This window comes from Lycorma delicatula, chromosome 13 (genome assembly GCF_047948215.1).
Source record: "Lycorma delicatula isolate Av1 chromosome 13, ASM4794821v1, whole genome shotgun sequence".
Lineage (NCBI taxonomy): Eukaryota > Metazoa > Arthropoda > Insecta > Hemiptera > Fulgoridae > Lycorma > Lycorma delicatula.
This window is the reverse complement of record NC_134467.1, coordinates 1,262,320-1,284,923: the sequence shown is the minus strand read 5'-3', so window position 1 is coordinate 1,284,923 and position 22,604 is coordinate 1,262,320. Positions and strand designations below refer to the sequence as shown.

Genomic DNA, 22,604 nt, shown 5'->3' with positions numbered 1-22,604 from the left:
TATTTTCACATTCAGCGGTCCATCTTTGTTATTTTTACTACATTTCATTACTTTTGTTTTGTTCTTGTTTATTTTCATGCGATAGTTCTTGCGTAGGACTTCATCTATGCCGTTCATTGTTTCTTCTAAATCCTTTTTATTCTCGGCTAGAATTACTATATCATCAGCAAATCGTAGCATCTTTATCTTTTCACCTTGTACTGTTACTCCGAATCTAAATTGTTCTTTAACCTCATTAACTGCTAGTTCCATGTAAAGATTAAAAAGTAACGGAGATAGAGAACATCCTTGTCGGACTCCCTTTCTTATTATGGCTTCTTTCTTATGTTCTTCAATTGCTACTGTTGCTGTTTGGTTCCTGTACATGTTAGCAATTGTTCTTCTATCTCTGCATTTGAACCCTAATTTTTTTAAAATGCTGAACATTTTATTCCAGTCTACGTTATCGAATGCCTTTTCTAGGTCTATAAACGCCAAGTATGTTGGTTTGTTTTTCTTTAATCTTCCTTCTACTATTAATCTGAGGCCTAAAATTGCTTCCCTTGTCCCTATACTTTTCCTGAAACCAAATTGGTCTTCTCCTAACACTTCCTCCACTCTCCTCTCAATTCTTCTGTATAGAATTCTAGTTAAGATTTTTGATGCATGACTAGTTAAACTAATTGTTCTGTATTCTTCACATTTATCTGCCCCTGATTTCTTTGGTATCATTACTATAACACTTTTTTTGAAGTCTGACGGAAATTCTCCTTTTTCATAAATATTACACACCAGTTTGTATAATCTATCAATCGCCTCCTCCCCTGCACTGCGCAGTAATTCTACAGGTATTCCGTCTATTCCAGGAGCCTTTCTGCCATTTAAATCTTTTAATGCTCACTTAAATTCAGTATTGTCAGTATTGTTTCTCCCATTTCATCCTCCTCAACTTCCTCTTCTTCCTCTATAAAACCATTTTCTAATTCATTTCCTCCGTATAACTCTTCAATATATTCCACCCATCTATCAACTTTACCTTTCGTATTATATATAGGTGTACCATCTTTGTTTAACACATTATTAGATTTTAATTTATGTACCCCAAAATTTTCCTTAACTTTCCTGTATGCTCCGTCTATTTTACCAATATTCATTTCTCTTTCCACTTCTGAACACTTTTCTTTAATCCACTCTTCTTTCGCCAGTTTGCACTTCCTGTTTATAGCATTTCTTAATTGCCGATAGTTCCTTTTACTTTCTTCATCATTAGCATTCTTATATTTTCTACGTTCATCCATCAGCTGCAATATATCGTCTGAAACCCAAGGTTTTCTACCAGTTCTCTTTATTCCGCCTAAGTTTGCTTCTGCTGATTTAAGAATTTCCTTTTTAACATTCTCCCATTCTTCTTCTACATTTTCTATCTTATCTTTTTTACTCAGACCTCTTGCGATGTCCTCCTCAAAAATCTTCTTTACCTCCTCTTCCTCAAGCTTCTCTAAATTCCACCGATTCATCTGACACCTTTTCTTCAGGTTTTTAAACCCCAATCTACATTTCATTATCACCAAATTATGGTCGCTATCAATGTCTGCTCCAGGGTAAGTTTTGCAGTCCACGAGTTGATTTCTAAATCTTTGCTTAACCATGATATAATCTATCTGATACCTTGCAGTATCGCCTGGCTTTTTCCAAGTGTATATTCTTCTATTATGATTTTTAAATTGGGTGTTGGCAATTACTAAATTATACTTCGTGCAAAACTCTGTAAGTCGGTCCCCTCTTTCATTCCTTTTGCCCAGCCCGTATTCACCCACTATATTTCCTTCCTTGCCTTTTCCAATGCTTGCATTCCAATCTCCAACTATTATTAAATTTTCATCTCCTTTTACGTGTTTAATTGCTTCATCAATCTCTTCGTATACACATTCTACCTCATCATCATCATGGGCGCTTGTAGGCATATAGACGTTAACAATCGTTGTCGGTTTAGGTTTTGAATTTATCCTTATTACAATGACTCTATCGCTATGCGTCTTGAAATACTCCACTCTCCTCCCTATTTTCTTGTTCATCACGAAACCTACTCCTGCCTGCCCATTATTTGACGCTGAGTTAATTACTCTAAAGTCACCCGACCAAAAGTCGCCTTCCTCTTCCCACCGAACCTCACTAATTCCTACTATATGTATGTACAGAAATAAAACATAAATGTGAAACAAGTTGTATTTTTTTCTTGGAAGAAACACATTTTATATTCTATTTTATAATACATGACTAACATGCTATTTATGAGTTGTTGTAAACACAACATGCAATCCTAAGAATTTCGTTTAGTTATTTTTAATCTGCTCTAATCATTGCACTGTGAAGAATCATATATCACACATCGATTGTAATTATGTTCTAGAATCGGTTATTATAGAAACATTTATTGTGGTGTATATTTTACTTAATGAAGTGAATAGCAGCAGTTAATGATTTATTTTTACTATTTGTTTTGTTTTCATTTAAGGCTTTGTCATCAAGTCAGTCATTTAAATTTTCAATATTCAATGCGGTTATTTTCTTTTTAAATGCCCAAGTTAGGAGGAAAAGGTACAGTAGTTTGTAGTTAGTTGAGGGAAATTGTATTCGGTGTTTACAATCTTTTTACAAAACAATGTCAAAACCGGAATAGTGAGGAAAACTGAAGGGCTGAATATGGTTGTTCAAGCGACAATAGTATCAAAACGAACAGTCCATGAGAATTATAGCCGAAGGGAAATCAAATGAAACTGAGAAGCCATTCTTGTTTGTTTCCTCAAGAAAACGTGTAAATCATCCCAGTACTGTGTGCAATTTAGATTTGTTTGACGTGGATGCTTTGAGGCATTTGATAAATAAATTTTATATAACCGAAAAATGTGTTCCTACTGTGAAGAGAATTATGCAAAAGCCGGCGAAAGTGAAATTAATTTCAAAGGGAGTGAAAGATCTTCAAGGAGAATATTATGTAAAATGGGATTTAGATGGAAAAAACAGAAGACAACCAGAAAATACTGATAGAACAGCACGACATTAAAATGCAAAGAATGAAATTTCTATGACAAATTTCCCTGTTTCACGAGGAAGGAAGACCGACTGTATACACAGATGAAACCTACATTCACAGTCATCATGTGACACCAAAATCATGGGTAGACACAACAGACCTTTACGAGGGACTGTAAACACCAGTAAGGTGTCTAAGGGCTCACTATTAATAATTGTTCATGCCAGTTGTAATAAAGAATTCATTAACAACGCTTTAATTATGTATGAGTCAAATAAGAAAGGAAATTATCACAAATCAATGGACTTCGAAAAGTACATGACACGGTTACGGAACAATTATATCCCCAACTTGTCACCTCGGTCAGTCATTGTACTAGATAATGCATCATATCACAATGTTCTCCTACAAAAGCAGGCAAATTCTAACTCTTTAAAAAGCAATATGATAAAATGTTTAACTGAACAACAAATTAATTGTTCTCCTGCTATGACGAAGACTGAATTATATGATATTATACAATTACACAAAGAAAATCAAAAGAAATTTCTAACAGATGACATTTTTGAAAATTATGCTCGCACAGTTCTACAGTTGCCACCTTATCACTCTGACTTAAATACCATCAAAATGATTTGGAGTCAAGTAGCTAAAGAAATACAAATTTTAACATCTCTGATGTTCTTTTAGCTGAAGAGGAATTTCATAAAATGTCTGAAGCTGATTGGAGCATTGTCTGCGAGCATGTTGTCAAAGTTGAAAAAAAATACATTGAAGATGAACATTTATATGATGTACATACACATTGACAATTGTGTGATAAATGTGAATTCAGAATTGGACACAAACTCTTCAGAATCAACTGACGACAGCGACTTTGGAATTTAGAAGCTGCAGCAATAAAATGAGTAAAAAAGATAATTATTTAAAGTACTTTAAAATAATAGTATTAATTGGAATACTAAACTAGTTTTAATTAAATAGCATTGTATTAAGGATAAAATCAAAACCTAAACCGACAACAATTGTTAACGTCTATATGCCTACAAGCGCCCATGATGATGATGAGGTAGAGTGTGTATACGAAGAGATTGATGAAGCAATTAAACACGTAAAAGGAGATGAAAATTTAATAATAGTACATATTTGATTTATTTATATGAATTATATTTTATATGAATCTGTACATATTTACAATTTGGATTCCATTTTTCACTTTTACTATTAAGACTTCAGATGTGTGTTCACATGAATTTTAACAATGAAGATTAAATGGATAAAATCATAAGTGAAAAATACCAAATCCTTACCGAGAATCAAACCAGAGCTCAGCTGATTTAGAAGCCAACATGCTAACAAAGATATATGAAGGTAAGAGATAAAATTTTGTTTAATCGGGTATCAATTTGTGGAGGCGAGTAGTATTTGGATTATCAGAAAAAGAAAATCATCAACCTATGATGTTTGTTTTGAGCTGCTATTTCTCCATGAACAGATTGTCATTTCTCACTTGTCCATCTACTTTTTATTTTTTGGTTCTGTGAACACAGATAAACTCCAAAGAGCATGATGAGTTTGCAGTCTGCATGAAGAGTTTGATGATGTGCTTTGTACACATCTTTATTTTATGTAATCAGCCTGTGAACACTTTTCCTCTTTGTGACTTCAAAATTAGCCAACCGGCTTGTCTTAAAAGCCTATCTTATGAAATCAAGTTTTTCAATCCCTTCTAAATTTAAGCGCAATGCAATTGCCAAAAAAGAAAGAATAAGCTATGAACATATGACATTTTATCTATTTACATTTCAATTTCTTAGTAAATTTTTGAATGCTCCATCATTTAGACCGATAAGCATGTTCCTAAACAGACTAAACAGTATCTGTGATTAGTTCCAATAGTACTAATATAAATGAAAAAATTGTTTAACCAAAGATACATTTCTTTCATAAAGTATTTCCTGAAATGTTTATTCACTGTGAGAAATCCCTTGCCTCTTCTGCCCTTTCTTTTCAACCAAGCTAATTATTTTAAGAAGTGACCCGTTTTGTTACAAAGTCCTTCATTAAATTTTTTTCTAAAATTATTTGCTTAAGGAAAGAAAGAATTTCAAACTTCTAATGCCACTTTACGTAACATTTTAAAAAAATTACCTATTACAGCAATGAAATGCACAAAGATTATTCATATTGTGCAGTAAAATTTCAATATAACAATTAAAGTGTTATTTTCACATCGATCAAATATCCAGTTTAAAAAAAATCAGATATTTCTTTATTTAAACTGTAATTACTAAAAAGCTAGCCATAATCTACTAAATAAATATACTAAAAATATTGAGAATATTTTTAATTTTAAATTATTTACATTCTGATGATCGATTTATAAATGGCAAGCTTATAAATGTCATATCATTAAAAAATATGTACTAAGGTATAAATATACTATGCTACACATCTCCTTGACCTAGAATTGATTTTCTCCCTTGGATTGTTACTCTGCTCTAAAATTCTTCCTTTAGCCCTTTTTACATTCACAAGTCAATAAGATACCGTGAAAAATCAAACTGATCTAATCGGTAACAAGATCAACTGCAACAATGTTTTTCCCCTCTGGAAACCTTCACCGCTAATCTTTGCATCGCTAGTAAATATAAATTATGCTGATGTATACTACAATGTATGTAAATATAACACCTTAAGGCCACATTAAATTACTACAAAGAGTTCTCGTTAACAAAAATTGGTAGTCAGATCATCGCTTAAGGTCATAAATATTTTAGAGTCGTTTTTAATAAATTAAAAATTCTGATTTTTCAGTACTTTTATACTTAAAAATCACATCTTTAGGAAATAATATAATCTTTCACTTCTAAAAAAATCTGGTGTAGACAGCACATGACTTCCTTTACTCCTATTAAATTACATATACGCATTTTTTGCTGCACTTCATCTACACTTATCTCATTTGAAAGTGAGATACGATCCTCTAATTCTTTAATAAAGTGGAGAGTTAACACAATTGCATTGTGGTGGACACCACATAGCATCATATTTTTTTGTGGTGTCTGTATCAGCATTTTATATTAGTTTATATACTAATTTTGTTTCACATCACTCTAGAAGACATGTGGGGTAAGTGAGAACATGTCGGATCAGTAACCAAGCACATATTCGTTCAAGACTTCATATAAATATTTTTTTTAAATTTAAATATGTTGATTTATTAATAATTATTAACCTCTCTCTGATTGTAAAAATTTTTGAACTAAAATGAAAAGTACATATAATTTTACTTCACTAATATCTTCTGGTTTTATTTTTCATATATTTTTTTTTTGTATTATCAAATTATTATTTATTGTTAAATATTTTGTTTAGAATCACAGGTTAATAATTATTAATAAATCAATATATTTAAATTTAAGTAAAAAGTTTAAAAAAAATATATGTATATGAAGTCAGATACGAACCGATGTGCCTTCCCCTTGTAATCAAAATATTTCATTAATTAAAATTTTATTTGGCTATAACTCTGGAACCGATGAAAATAAGTACCGCTTATGATATATCGTTGAAAATCTCTCGATGAGAGCTTATTACTGCAGTTAAGAGAAAGTAGAAAATCCAAATTTATTTAGAGGCCTGACTGTATACGCATTTTTGGCCCTGTCAATTGCAATCAAAAGAGGTGGTGCACAACTAGATGTTACAACAGTTCTAAATACAAAATTTCAACAATCTACGGCTAATCATTTTTGAGTTATGCGCGAGATACATACACACATACAGACATTACACTGATACTAGTGAAAATGGATACAAAATAGATATTTCTGTTGAAATCTGAAAACTGAAATTTTTTATGATTACAGTACTTCCTTTACTTCGTACAAGGAAATAAAACTGAATTAACAATATTTTCTCATGATAAACCAGCCACTACAACTATTTTCATTTATACAGCATTTTCCATTACAATAGTGGAGCTTATTCACCTTCAAATTCTGTTTTTAATACTTACATAACCGTTGTTGACAAGATCTTTCAACCGATTTATTTAAAATTTAAATTAAAAGATTTCCTTTTAAATAAATAACAATACTTTGCTGATGAGTTTTTAAATCGAAGCTACTAATTAGATTAACTTGACATCTTTGCACGCTGTTTCATGTATACTTAATAAGTACAAAAATATCTGGACTTTATCATCTTTAGAATTGTTATTTCATTGTGTATTGATTTTATGTATCTTCTGATAACTGCAACATTATTATTCCATACGATCTTTATGTCCTTATGCAAACTACAATTCTTTTTCTGTTAATGTTTATCGATACTGTTTGATATTGATGTATTGAATTAGTACCGCTCGATATATAGTTCAAAGTATTTTAAGTTGTTGGTTAATGTTATATGTTGTAGTTGTAAAAATAAGAGTCTTGTTCATTTAGTCGATAATACAAGTAAATGCTTATTGCAACTGATATTCAATGTTTATTGAAAACCTATTACAGGTTATGGGGTTCAGATAACCCTAGATAAGCCCAATAGTTATTATAAGAAGGCAATGTTTTCGGATAAAAATTAGACCGCTTGGATAACCTATAAAGTGTCAGGTCATTTGTTTCATAGTCGGGATACTGTCAGGCATGAATATTAGAGTACATGTTTTATCGGGAACTAATTTTAACATTTGGAAATTTAGAATCTGATCATTATTAAAAAGCAAACAAATTGATGTTGGATGAAGACTAACCAACAGAAGCGATTAAAAAAAAGGATTTTCCCATTACAGATTCAAAAGAGAAGACCATAGTAACACAAGGTGAAACTGGCAAATTAAAGACGCTAAGATGACAAAAGAAATGATGATGGCTGTATGGTTGATATTTGTTCATTCAAGACCATTTAGTAAACTAACTTTGTAGTAAAAATTGATGAACTGAAGTGTAGTCATTGAGTTAACTTAGAAGACCATTTTCTGAAGCTTGATATAATTACTCATGAGTCAGAAGAGAGTTGGGTTCAAGATTACTGAATCGGATAAGGTATTCATCTGTTGCTTTCATTTTCAAAAGAATATGATACAGTTATAACAACTTTAGAGGCACAACCTGAATTAAAACTGATTTTGTAAAAGCAAGGTTATATAATGAAGAGATAAAATTAAAAGCCAAGTACTCTTCAAATTAAACATCAGAGTCTGAAGTAAGCTTCAAAGCAACTAGTAGTAGTAGTAGTTGTTAAAATTGTGGTGATAGAAACCACTATATAGTCCAGAGTCCAAAAAAAAAATACTCTTTGATGTAAAAGAAGACGTGTTAGGCCATTATGCAGTCAATGTAATGGGCATGATAGTAGTGTAAAAGTACAGGTTTAACCACAAACTTTGCACAAAATTCATCTGAAATAATTTTTATAGCTAGTAAAGAACATATTGGATCATCTTGCAATGATCTATTTATTATAGACTTGGGGACAAGGGATCATATATTGAAAGAAGAACTCAAGATGAAATGTTTGATGTAGAAACATTAGATCAAAAAGTGACTGTCTACATTGCAAATGGCAAAGTAATGGAAGCTACTCAATAAGGGTAAACTAAGAATTTCCTGTCAAAACAGAACTATAAAAGTAAAGGCACTGATTGAAGCATAATCTGTTAACTTTAAGTAAGTCGGTTTCAAAGCATTATCAGTTGATATTCGACAAAGATTATATGTTAATAAATGGATTTAATTTTAAAACATTTTGTGACTATGAGAAAGGATTGTAGGTATTAAAAGCCAATATTCTAAAAAACAGAAGGACAGTGTTACATTGTACTACAATCATTTGAAGAAAATGTCAGGCAGTGTCGTTTAGAAAATTTAAATTATGAAGACCTACGCCAGTCAGGACTGCCTTTCAAAAATGAAAATGTAGTGTATTTGAATGGTAAATCAACCAATCTGCCTTTTTACAAGTAAGACAAAAAAACTAAACATATTGAAGAATTAATACAATCTTACATTTATAGGCCTGTCAACCCACTAACACATACAACGATAAAAAATATTTTCAAATCATAGTCGATAACTTTTCGTAATTTGCTAGCTAGACAATACACAATTGTTCATCTAACAAAAACTAAAGCTGGAGATGAAACAAACTTGACTGATTACATCAGGGAATTAGAATGGCAGCATGGGGTGCACATGAAATGTGTAAGAATGGACAATAGTAGTAAATTCACTTCTGATCCGTGTAAAAGTTTTGCCAGATCTAAAGGTATTAAATTAGAATACACTATGAGTTACAGCCCACAAATGAATGGAAAATCTGAATGAATGAATGAATAGGACACTACTTAACATGGTTAGATCTAATTTTATAGATTCAGGAAAGCCTAATTTTTTGTGGGATGAGCATTAAGATGCAATGTTTATGAACTAAATAGATCCCCTTCTTCAGTATTAGAAAAGGGTGTTACTTCATCTCTTCTGGAGAATGAATGGCAAGATATTACAAAACTAAGAATACTTGGTAGTAGGACTTGTTACATAGTGTTACCAAAATTTAATAAAATATGTTTACTGGCCAAATGTGCTGTAATGATTTGCTTCTGTGGATGTGGTTATAGACTGTTGATACCTGAGAGATCTCAGGTTTGACTGCACTGGAATTCAAAGACTAACATCAATTACACCAGATTGGAGAATTGAGAGATTTCAGTTCAAATAAAATTACGGCAACAAAAGAAAAATAATATAAAGAAGTTGAATTTAAAAAAATTCTCTAGTAATAAAGAGATTTACCAAGATGGTAATGAAAAGGAAAATGATGAAACAAATATTAAGATACTATGCTGGTTTATCTACGCAACTATGAATTGTATACGGTATACTGTCTGTTGTCACAAACAGAAGAACCTCAAATGCTGCTAAGATATCTGATTAGAAAATCAGTATTAAAAATGAACTAGATAGTGATCAAAAACTAGGTATGTGGTCACCTGCAAAATTGCCTAATGGCAAGGTTGCTATTGATATAAAATGGGTATTTAAGATTAAAGAAGGCAGTATAAGAAGGCACGACTTGAAACAAAAGGTTTTCAATTACAAAAGAAGATGAATTCGATAAGTTTTCTTATGCTCCAGTCTGTAGGATGTCAACTTTAAGGATTTTACTCTCCCAAGCTGTGAGAAATGATTGGACATTGAAATAAATATATGTTCCAACTGGTTTTTAAACGGAACTACTTTTTTTGATGTTTACAATAAAAGCCACAAGGGGTTAAATATTTTGTAGAAATATTGAAGTTAAATTGTGCTTTGTATGGATTTAAAAGTATAACAAAGTGCTGGAATGACATATTTAATGAGGTAATGGAAAAAAATGGTTTCCAAAGGTATGACTACTGTTTATACTGTTCCAAAGATGTATATTTCTTATTGTTTACTGATGACGCATTAATTACCAGTGATGCAAGAAAGAGTAAAGACTTACTATGTAATCAGATTTACTCTTATTCTGTAAAGAGTTCGGCAGTGAGAAAGGCATCGGGGATTGACCAACTTGACCCAGATATTTTCTTTCATATGCTGTCTGTCATAAGAGAGCCACTTGGCAGACTGTTCTCAGGGTGCCTAAAGTGGGGTTGCTTTCTCACTTGTTGAAAGTTGGCTTTGGTGAGGGTGCTCTTAAAATCAGGAAAGGATCTGAGGGAGGCCAGTAGTTATCGACCCTCTTGCCAGTAATCAGCAAGTTGCTTGAAAGGCAGGTTGTGTAACGGCTCTGGGAAAGCATCAATATGAATTCATTTCTAAATCGAGGCCAGTATGGCTTCATGAAATGGGTTGGCACCGAGGACTGCATCTTAAATGCTCTTGCTGAGGTGGAATGCACATACTGTAAATATGTTTTGGCAATTTTTATTGTCATAGAGGCAGCTAATTTGGCATATTGTCATTTCCTTCCTTGTGTTGGAGTTCTGTCCTCTATGAGTTGGAATGCCGCAATGTCCCAGTAGCCCTACAGGTCGTAGTACGGGACTACTTGTCTGATTGCAAAGGCTCTGTTTAAGGATACGCACCTAGTTGTGGAAAAATTTGTCACATGGGGAGGACCGCAGGGCTCCTTTCTTGGTCTCTTGCTGTGGAACCTGGTAATCGATGAATTTTTGGGACTGACATTCCTGGAAGGAGTCATGGCCCAGGCTTTCGCCGATGACTGTCTCCTGTTAGTTCATGGTAACTCATGACTGCTAGAAGACAGAGCGCAGGAGGCTTTGTTAACCACAGAAGGCAGGATGGACATTCAAAATTTAAGGATTACTGTGCCCAAGACAAGGTTTTTGTTTCTCAAGGGTGCAGAGAAATTATCCTACAGTCGTAACCCCCGTATTAAGAATAAAGGCTGTGTAATCAGCCGAGTTCGTGTTCATAAGTGCCTAGGTTTTTTTGATGAGAAGTTGCTGTTTAGCAACTGCATTAGGCAAGTAGCGGCGGACGCCGTCTCTTAGGTTGATCTCTAAGATTGATGCACAATCTTAGGAGAATTGCTCGAAAGGATTACGGACTGTCATGCAGTTATTTGTACATGGTGTACCGAGGTGTCTTTGAAAGTATGACCTCTTACGTGGGGTCCATTTGGGTGCATAGGTTGGAAAGAAATTGAGCACTTATTCAAAATTTAAGGAGTGCCCAGTGCAGAGCCTTAATTGTATGCACTGGAGTTTTTAAAACAACCTCCTACAAGGCTACCACTGTATTAGGAAAGGCTCTCCCAATCGATTTAGTGGTGAAAGTTCAGGCAGCGATGTGGAAATTGTAAAGACACAGGGAGGCCGAGGTATTTGGGATGCGGTTTTGGACCAAGCCTGTACTAGAGCGGAACAGTCATCTCAATGCACCAGTTCTAAATTTCGAACAGTTGCTCATCTCCCACCGGCGGAGGAGGCTTTACAGCCTTGCAATGGAAGCATGACAGCAAGAATGGCATGCCATGACTAAGGGAAGGTCCATGTATAGATTTATACAGGATCTGGGGGGGGGATGGTATGCCTCTCCTTCATTTTTAAGGGCAGCAGTAGCCTGAGTACTCTCCAACAATGTAAATTTAAACCAGTATTTGTTTTGGTACCAGCTGACAGCTGATGAGCTGTGCATCTGCTGGGAAGTCCAGTCGAACAAACACATAATATTCAACTGCGCAGCTCTTGGGGGGGCCAGAACTTAGGCCATCCTGGAACTTAGAGGTCAAAGTGAAAATTGGCCACTCACAATCGGCGAGTCAATGTGGCAAGAGTCGCATTGTCGGACTGCGTGGGAGTTCCTTGATGCGGTTGCTTTGTTCAATCGACATCAGCAGTTTACCTAAGGGAAAAGATTCCTACCGTGCTGCTGTAGGAAGCTAACTGAGAGATATGGTTGGCTACCAGCCAGATTAAGGCTCCAAGTGCTTAAGCACTTTAATGGTGGACAAGTACTTCCTGGTATTCAGCGGCATAAGCGTGGCAGCGAATTGCTGTCTCTGACAAGATAAATTGATTATTGATAGTCATATATGTTTTAGTAGTTGACAGGGTGCACCTTTAGTGATATATGACAAGTGGGTGGTGGGACATGCAAGCAAGCGGTGTATGGTACTACACTTATTCTGCTCACGCTTTTAGTTTAGCTCTAGGAGCTAGTTAGAACACTGGTCGCTAAACTGTTTTGTGGCTCAGTAGCCGTTTGTGGCACAGACGTTCAGTCTTGTGCTTTGGGGTGGCGGCGGGAGAAATGCCAAGCAAACCAAACGGTAGCACTATTTCAACAGTAAAAACATTAATCTCAAAACGTGCTAAGCATACAGATATAAAAATGCATTTTATCAGACTTGTATGTAAAGACAATTATAGATATAGAGTATGAAGAAACTGGCCGTAATGTGGCTGATATAATGGAAAACTCTCCATCTAAAGAATAATTCATTAAACATAGGAAAACTATTCTCAAACATGATTAAACTATTAAGAACTTACAGGAACCAAAGATTTCTGGTAAGATTATCGATGCATCTCAAGACTTAAATTTTAGTTATTAAACTGTTTAATCAATAAGTTGTTGTAAATATTAATAAATTAGCATTTACAAGTTAGACATAGTTTCACTTTGAATATAGCTTGAATTGGAATTTGAATTAATTTTTTTTTGGAGGTTACATGACGATATCAAGCAAAAAAAAAAGATTATCGATCGAGTGTTACTTTGGTGTTAGTTTATCAATACGATAGTTTATGATATCAATATGAAATTAAATAATGTATAATCAGCATTTAATAGTTTGAATCAAGTATTTGATTACATTGAAAAGTAAAGATGACAGATAACATTCTTGTGGCAGTTCTTTTTGAATTACAATTCTGAGAAAAACTAGTACACTAGAATAAGATGCATTATTTTAATCCTAATAAAATATAGAAATACTTTCAGACAGTTAAATTTCTTTAAAAAAAATTCTAGTTTACCTTGAATATTGGAGAAAGGTATACCCTTCACCCAAAGGATGTCTCCATTTCCTAAATAGTTATGATTAAAACTAAACTATTAAACAGCACCTAACTTTGATTTCAATTTTCATACATACACTTATATATAAATTAATCGATGCTTAAAATCAAATATTAATAAATTTCCTGATGAACAGCGCTGCACATCAGAACAATTAATAGAAAGTTGTTCTGAATGATCCAAAGTATGACTTCATTTAATTTGCAAAAGCTGCTTACAACTCGTCTTATTCCTTCAACCCTTCATCAATTTTACACCGCGCATAAAATAGATTAATTATATGGCAAAGTTCAGGAGGAAGTTTTATTGTCTTTAAACAGGGAAATCATTTTATCGTGCAGAAGAATATTTTGACATTTGTTCATGACTCTATTCAAATTTCATTGCATTTTTAATAAGTATTTTTATAGCTTTTAATCTGAATATATATCATTTTATTGTGTTTGTATTAGCTTGTTTAGCTTCATTATGTATTTTTTATATAGTACCGACTTTCATTATGTAAATTTACACAGAATAAGCTAATAAATAAACACTATTCAAATACGATTTGTTCTAAGAACTGTTAAATCCTAACTGAATAAATCAAGTTTCATTTTTATGACTTGAACTTAAAAATGTATTCATCAAGAATTAGAGAACGTGTAGTATCAAACAAGGTAAATAAATATGAATAATAATTTTTTAAAAATAAATTAAATAAAATACTTACACTCCGGCCTCATACCAACACTAAGGCACTTTTTCAGCCTACACTCTTGACATTTCCGCCTCATATACATATCGATTTCACAATTGTTTCCATATTTACACTGGTAGACGGCATTTTTTGTGATGCTGCGTCTGAAGAATCCTTTACACCCTTCACACGTTAACGCATTGTAATGGTATCCGGACGCACGATCACCGCAAACGAGACATAACTCTTCTTGTTGTCTCGGAGCAGGACCTTTTTTCTTTTTCGCAGCATCGCAACTATCAACGCTGCTATATCCGTTTAAACTACTAGGCGGTGACAAGTCTTCCCTACCTGTAACATAAACACGAACAGAAGTTAGTATTTTAACAATTAAATCGGCAAGATCAAAAATCGAGAAAACGATAAATAGTTAATATAAGAGAAAACATTTTCTCGATATTAAAACGATAAATTACAAGCGTGTACTCCGCTATTTATTTATACAACTGATTCTAGAAGATACGTTATAGATCGTTATACAAGTGATAAAAAAAGAAACTGAAGAATTTTTTAAAACGACCGGATTTCACTCTCGATCCCGGATCAGAGATCAACCATTCATCGTTGATTTATAGTCTAACGTTATGATGATCGAAGGTAGAAGAGAAAGAAATCGTTTAAAGAATACAAGGAGGTACGACCGGTAGTCGGATTCGCATATCAATCTGCCCGGATATCCGGTAGCGCTTATCTTCCAGCGTCGATGAGCTGTCCCACCAACGGAAAACTCCATAAGATGTCGATGTGACTCTTTCTATAAAATGTCACATATCAGATAAAGCCAAACCGGGAGAAAGGTGATTTTAAATTTAAGACTAAGATTTAAGACTGTTGTAACATCTAGTTGTGCACCTCCCCTTTTGATTGCAATAGAATAAACCAAAAGTGTCCAAAAAAGTCAAAATCAAAAAAATTTGGATTTTGGACTTTTTTTAACTGCAGTAATAAGCCCTCACTGAGAGCTTTTAGCAATACAGATATGTCATAAGTGGTACTTATATTCATCGGTTTCAGAGTTATAGCCAAATAAAATATTAATTAATGAAATATTTGGATCTTACAAGGGGAAGGCATTTCAATTTGAATCAGACATCATTTCCTTTTTTTTTAATTTTTTAAATTTATTTTTTTAACTCTTTTTTATTTAAATATATTGATTTATTAATAACAATAATTATTAATAAACTCAATAACAACAATAAAAAAAAATATATGAAAACAAATCAAAAGTTGTTAGTGAAATAAAACTTTATACGCTTTTAAAAAAAGTGTGTATGTAATGTAACAGGATTTGGTGAAACACCTGATTATTTAATAATAATTTAGAATCGTATTATTTTTGGATTTTCTAGTTTAATTTTACCTAATTGTTCTGGAATTTCTGTTTAATTTTACGGACATTAAAGTTAACTACGGAGTGACTAAAAAATAGACCCTCACAAGAACAACATATACATGCATGCCCGACTTTAATAAATTCCAAAATTTATCTTTTAGTTCATTACTCCTCCGATATTGTCGGACAATATTCTTCCGAAGTCGTAGTCGATCATCATTTCGTTTGTTTTTTGTTGCTGATCATTTAATCGCTCTTTGATTTGTTATAATTCTTCTGATCATAACTTGTGTACATGTACTCTAGTTTTAAAATTTTCTCTTTTTATATTCATCATCCACACTTAAGCTTTTTATTCTTTTCTTGGTCTTAACATTTTCTTCTTCTTTATATTTATCATTCTCTCTTAATATTTTTATTCTTTATTTGGTTTTAACATTTTCTTCCTCTTCATATTCATCTTCTTGTCGTTTTTTTTGAGCTATATTTCTTCATGTTATCTTTCTTTTCCTGTACGATTGTTTCTTTTTCATTTTTGATTATTCACCAAATAATCCAATACTGAATATTTTACACCGTTAGGATGAAATTAACATCGGTAACCGGTATACAGGAGTTCACTAAACGGAATAGTTTAATTATTATTAACTTTTATTTAACGACACACCAGAAATCTGAAACTTCCATTAATCAGCATCTCACGAAGATACGAGTAATACAGATCTAGTAATACGAGTAATAAGGGGACTTTTACTCTATCCTAATATCTCATGTAAGATTGTTGAATTAATAGTCGTATAAATATTTGACGTTAATAAAAACAAATATTTCAGCGATCGTGTAACTGTCCACTTTATTACAGAACTGGAGGATCGTATCTCGCTTACAAATGAAATAAGTTTAAATGAAGTGCACAAAAAAATGTGTATGTGTAAATTTAATAGGCGTACAAGGAAGGACATGTGATGTCCACATAAGATTTTTAATTATTACTAAAAATAAGCAATGTAGTGACAAAATGTTAAATTATAAACGATCGTCTCAAGTACATTATTGAGGTTGATGAAATCGGCTTGGAAGTACACGCTCTTTATAACTACAGTCGGTATTAATAGTTTTTGTAGTAAATAAAGACCAAGGAAACAAAAGAAATGAAAAGGCTAAAGACCTATTTCATATAATGTTTAACTTTAAAACGAAGTAATACAGATGATTACGTAATTCTGAATCTTTTTTTAAAAATAAATACTTATATATAAAAAATTGACCTTTAAAGATCATCTACAGAGATACATACGTACAGTATGTATATGTATATATATATATATATATATATGTTTGTGTATGTGTGTGTGTTGCGCGCGCGCACGCGACAGAGAGAGAGAGTGAGTGAGAGTGTAAACATTGTCCTTGAATTATAAGAGAAAAAAAACGCGGTCGAATGATGTTTGTTTATACAAATGAAACTCCTCCTCCAGTCCGACAATATACTCAGTATAAACGGGTAACATGGACCACCAAATAATATAAATTGATCGCTTGCTTTAGCATGATAATGCATATGTTTACAATTGTTGCGAAGTAACTTTTTAATTCATGTTAGTGTTGTGAAGGTTTGGGTTAGTGGTTTGAATTTTTTTTTTTAGAAATTAAATTTGTGCGCATGTCCGCGTGCGTGAAGAAATAAACACACACACGTGCACACGCGCGCGCGATAATGTAGGTGTTACATATATTAGAAAAATATGAACTGATATTGAATTAATATGTTTAAAAAGACTCTAGGTGGGGGTTAGTGAGGGGGTTGGCCTTCACTTTTGCCTTGGCGATGGTATCCCAGTTTCGTCACGCCTGGTTTCACTTCTTATTCCTTCTTTGCTTCATCGTAACATAATTTATACTTCCTTTTCTACCACGCTTATTATAATTTTCTCGTATCTTTTGTGATTATATTTTACATTTTTCCCATTCTTTTTTATATATTTTAAAAAATATAACATATTAATTTTTGTTTTCATTCGTTTTAAAATTTTTTCTCAAATATTCCGTTTTCAAATAAATAAACACACACCTTACACACGTACATATATTTTTTTAAATTATTATTCCATTTTATCAAGCGTTTAAAAATTTTCACTAAAGACGTGCTTTTTATTATCGATTGTAACAGAGATAGATACTAGACAAAGTATTTTATACCGTTTAGGGTTATCTAGAACTGAATTTGTACGATACGTAACGTTACTAATAACTCTCACCTAGTTAACGAATAACGAATTATTATACAGTAGAAACAGTTAAGAAAATAGAAGGGCGGTTGTCAGTTATTAGTTGGTGTCGTTTATTTTTTGTTTGAAGCGGTGGAAAGATCCTGCCTATGAGGTGGAGAATATCCAGTTAGACGATCGCAATCGTACAGAACTCTCGACGTTTCAAAGAAATTAAGGATGTCCTCTAAGAAATTTCAATAGGAGAAAGGTGTCTTGATGTGAGCTTTAACTCTATCCGATCTATCTCCTGTTTCGGTATTTCCTGGGATGACCGGAATCATCTTTACTTAGTTTCACGATGAATCCAGAAACCGGTCGTATCCGGACCGAAAGGAGCTCTACATTTATACTCGTTTCGGTTCTTCTGGTATCGCTCCCAGATATGCTTCAAGTTACGTCCGAACTTGTCTTACCGTACTTGAGCACGTACGAAACCGAGCGACCGATAGTTCGATTCCATCGTGCAAAGAAGAAAACCTCACCCCTTAACGTCACGGGTTCCTTATCCCAGAATATAGAGTAAAGCTCATACCCTGATGGTTACCGACTTCATCTATAGCCGGGTCGAAGGGTTTTTTTACATTCTGCAGAAGCTACGTCTAACCGAACAGTATACCCGCTAAGCATCGAGGTGTTTAGCCGACACAGGTAGCCGCAATGTCTTTTATCGGACGACGGCAGCCGGTTCTGCTCTCGACAGCGAAAGCGGATGATCGGATCCGAATGTTGAACGACACTCGTTTACCGTCTACGGGCTAACCCTACCGAGCGGCGGTCTGAAATCAACTTACACTGGAATCCTGATGCTCAAGGTTTAATTTGTCCGTCGAGCGCATAAGAAACGGGACCCGCTTCCGATCACTCTCGGCCCAAAGCCATCGAGAAGTCCGCATAACTTATTTATCTTGACGTATCTCCGGACGACTGATTTCCCGAAATCGAAGTATTTGAAAATCAACGACCGAGGACCGAAGTCGTAAAGCACCGGCTGTGGTGTGTGGCGAAATCGGCCGAATCGCAAAGCCAACGCAACGATTGCTCAAAGATAAAAAGCTCTAAAGGAGCAGAGATCGAAGACGTCAAAGGACATGTAGAAATTGATCCTAGTCGGTTTGAGCCGCTTAGGCGCAAAGGATACCTTCCTTTTTCTGTTTAAAGATTGCGAAGTGGCCGGGAGGCCGAGGTATTTGGGATGCGATTTCGAGCCGGGCCACAAACGGCGGAACGGTTATCACAATGCACCGGATCTAAATTTCGTTCAGTCGCCCAACTCCTGCCTGCGGAGGAGGCTGCCGAGCCTCGCGACGGAAGCGTGGCGGCTGGAACGGGACACCACGACTAAGGGAAAATCCTTGTATAAGTTTATACAGGATGTGGGGGGATGGTATGTCTCGAGCTCGTTTTTAAGGGCAACGGGTGCCCGGATGCTCACCAACCACGTTAACTTGAACCAATATCTGTTTTGGTTCGGCCTGGCAGCTGATGAGCTCTGCGTCTGCGGGGAGGTTCAGTCAAATGAACACCTGATGTTTCACTGCCCTGCTCTTGGAGGGGGGGCAGAGACCGGGCGACCCTGGAACTTAGAGATCAAGGGGAAAATTGGCCGCTCACAAGCGGCAAGTCAATGTGGCGAGAGCCGCAATGTCGAGGGTCAGTTGCCGTTTGTGGCACAGACATTCGGTCTTATGCTTTAGGAGGACCGAATGGGGTGGTGGCGGGAGAAATGCCAAGCAAACCAACCAAACAGCCATTCACTCCATTCGAGTTAACTTAAATTAGGATTAAAATAATAACCTGTAGGCCTGTATTATTTCATTAGAAATATGTTACAGGGTTTTTTATTTTTTCTAACCTTTTGTGTTCGTACATATCTTTAATTTTTTTTCACATTTCCTTTCGTTAGTTATTTAAAAGAAAATCTTAATAGATACAGTTTACTTCCTAATTATCGTTCTAGTAAGAATACAAGTATAAGACCGGTTTCTTTTTTTCAGAACAATCTTTAAAATATATTTAAAAATTTTGTCAACCAGCCTTAAATTACAACATTCAGTTTTAACAGCGTATTTAAAAAACCTCTTCTATTTCTAGTTTTTTTTTTTCAGCCATTCAGATCGCACAGCCATTACAGTCATACATAAGTGCACCCTACATGATTTCAGATTCCAAAATCCATTTTTGAAGAATATATTTAATGTATTTCCGTGAAGTCATCCCTTTTATATATTAATCCGCTTTTATTATTTTTATTTATTCGAGGAGAGAAAAAATATGTTAATAATGGCCGTTGACAACGATTAAAAATAAAATAAAAAGATGCTACGGTTACGATAAGTTTTTATTTAAAAAGAAAAACGACAAACGACGTTTGAATTAAGGCGATATCAGAAAGGAAGAGATTAATCTACATTCCAACACAGAACGCCGGTGAGATTGACACTTTGTAGAAGCTCTGATATAGATTACATATTTTGTTATTCGTTGTTATTTGTGGTTTTTGGTTTACGTGTTTTTTTGCTGAATGTTTAAATCGTTTGTGTTATTGCTAGTAGTAGGTTTTATTGTTCGGGTTATGCCACTTGGGTTGTTTGATAGGCGAGCGGTTGGAAATTCTTATCGACCGCTAGGGTTGCAATTTATCACAGTTTTTATTGGTTTTAATTAAATAGTTGTATTTAATTTCGATTTTTTCTTACTTTATAGTTTTGAAGTTTAGTTATTGGCTTAGCTGTTTACCTTAGCAACGGTAGCCATATCGGTTTGTTCCTATCGGCTACAGTTTTGTTTACGTTGTCCGTTATCGGTTACCTGTTCATTTATTTTGTTATTATTTTGTTTCGGTTTGTTCTGTTGTTTAGTACTAATCGATTAATTAGCGATCGTTACATAACGCATTCCCGTCAATACAGAAAAGAAAATCACTGAAAGTAGGGGTTAACGGTCGAAAGACAACAAAATAAATAAAAAGCAACAACGTACGATGCTCATACTATAGCAGCACGAAGTTTTTTTTCGGAAGGATTATTTAAATTCTACAACCGATTCGGTGTACTTACTGCGTATCTTATTTGACCCGAGCAGGTGGTAACCGAATAATGCAATAGGAAAGAAACGATACGAAAGATAACACGAAACACTGTACCGACAAACATACGAATATGTAAATTTATTATTATTTTTTTGTCTTCAGTCATTTGACTGGTTTGATGCAGCTCTCCAAGATTCCCTATCTAGTGCTAGTCGTTTCATTTCAGTATACCCTCTACATCCTACAACCCTAACAAGTTGTTATAAATTTATAATTACGTATAACAAAAAGCGAAAATAGATATCGTTTATACACGAGACGCGCATCTTGAAAATAGAATTTTAAAATGGGGATATGGAAATAATAAACGAATAACTTATTTTGAGATAAAAAAAAAAAAACGGGCATACGACGGTCTGGAACCGCAACACACGGTTTAAAATGCAACTCGATACTGTTCTTCCGATAACGACTAACGTTTCGCGTTAGGTTAGGGCAAAACGAATCCACAGAAATATTAATTATATAATACCGCCTAGTCGCACATGACGATTCCAATAAATAAAAACCGCGTAAATGTCTGGACGAACGGGAGCAGACACGCGTACTTGCTCTAAATTGACTAACATTTTGAGCGAATCAGAAATTTATAAACTAAAAGCGAACGTTACGAAACAATCTATATAATAAACAGACGTACGCGTAGAACAAAGGCGTTTGCTATAAAGTTCCACTCTTTCAGCTACGATAGAAGTACAATACGACCAGGTAGGAGTTCCTTTCATGCGAGTGTGATAATGTTGACTATAACGTAGAAACCGCAGTGAACCGAACGAAAATGAACATCTTCTGTACGAACGAATACCGGGTGTGTTTTCGACGATTCGCTACCGCTTATCGGCCTCAACGAACAAGGCGACGGGAAACCGTTCTTCGTTTACTCCGGGTAGCCCGGAGTCGTACGCTCGTTATTATCGGGGACGGCTACTAGACGCGATTTCCTTCAGCGACTCGAACTCGCGTCTCACGTCAGGTATTTTAATTACGGTTTCCGCACTCGACACGAATACCTTAAGCGTAACCAAAAAAAAAAAAAAAAAAAATACTGAGGGATCGCTCCACCGACACACGGGCTGGTTATGCGACAAAGACGCTCATCCGAGCCGACTACTCTGAACATTTAGATCTGAGGACATACATCCTCTTCTGATAAGGGAAATAGTGCCAGGGTTAATTTATTATACATTCTTATACGTATATTAAAAGCAAAATAAATAAAGTTTATTTATTCGAAACAAGTAATTTAGTTACACATTTATAATGTACTAAAAACATAAGTAAAATGTAATATATTTTTATATAAAGAAACAAAAAAATCAAAATTAATTATTCGCAAAACAACCTACGTAAAGTATCTCATATAGATTTTTGTACTTAATTATTGTAAGTTATAGAAATAGAAGCATATATTTATATTACACACAAACACACACACACACAGACCATAAAGTGAACGTGAGAACGTGTACCGATCTTAATTCTTCTTTTGCTATTTTTTTATTTTATTTCATTATTCTTTTACGACCGGGGGCAGTGAGCGGCCTTGACTTCTCATGTCTGTGCGACAACAAAAAGAGAGATAGATAGATAGATAGATATAAATAGAAAGGGAAAGAAACAGAA

At 34.2% G+C, this 22,604-nt stretch overlaps 1 protein-coding gene across 4 annotated transcripts in view; it reads right to left on the bottom strand.

Moving 5' to 3' along the window:
• EcR (Ecdysone receptor) overlaps nucleotides 1-22,604 on the bottom strand; it is a 481,482-nt gene that overhangs the window by 21,456 nt on the left and 437,422 nt on the right. For all 4 annotated transcript variants that reach the window (XM_075381840.1, XM_075381838.1, XM_075381839.1 and 1 more), the window contains one exon: nucleotides 14,261-14,578. In XM_075381840.1, coding sequence (XP_075237955.1) covers nucleotides 14,261-14,578 — 318 coding nt within the window. The remainder of the gene's footprint in view (nucleotides 1-14,260; nucleotides 14,579-22,604) is intronic.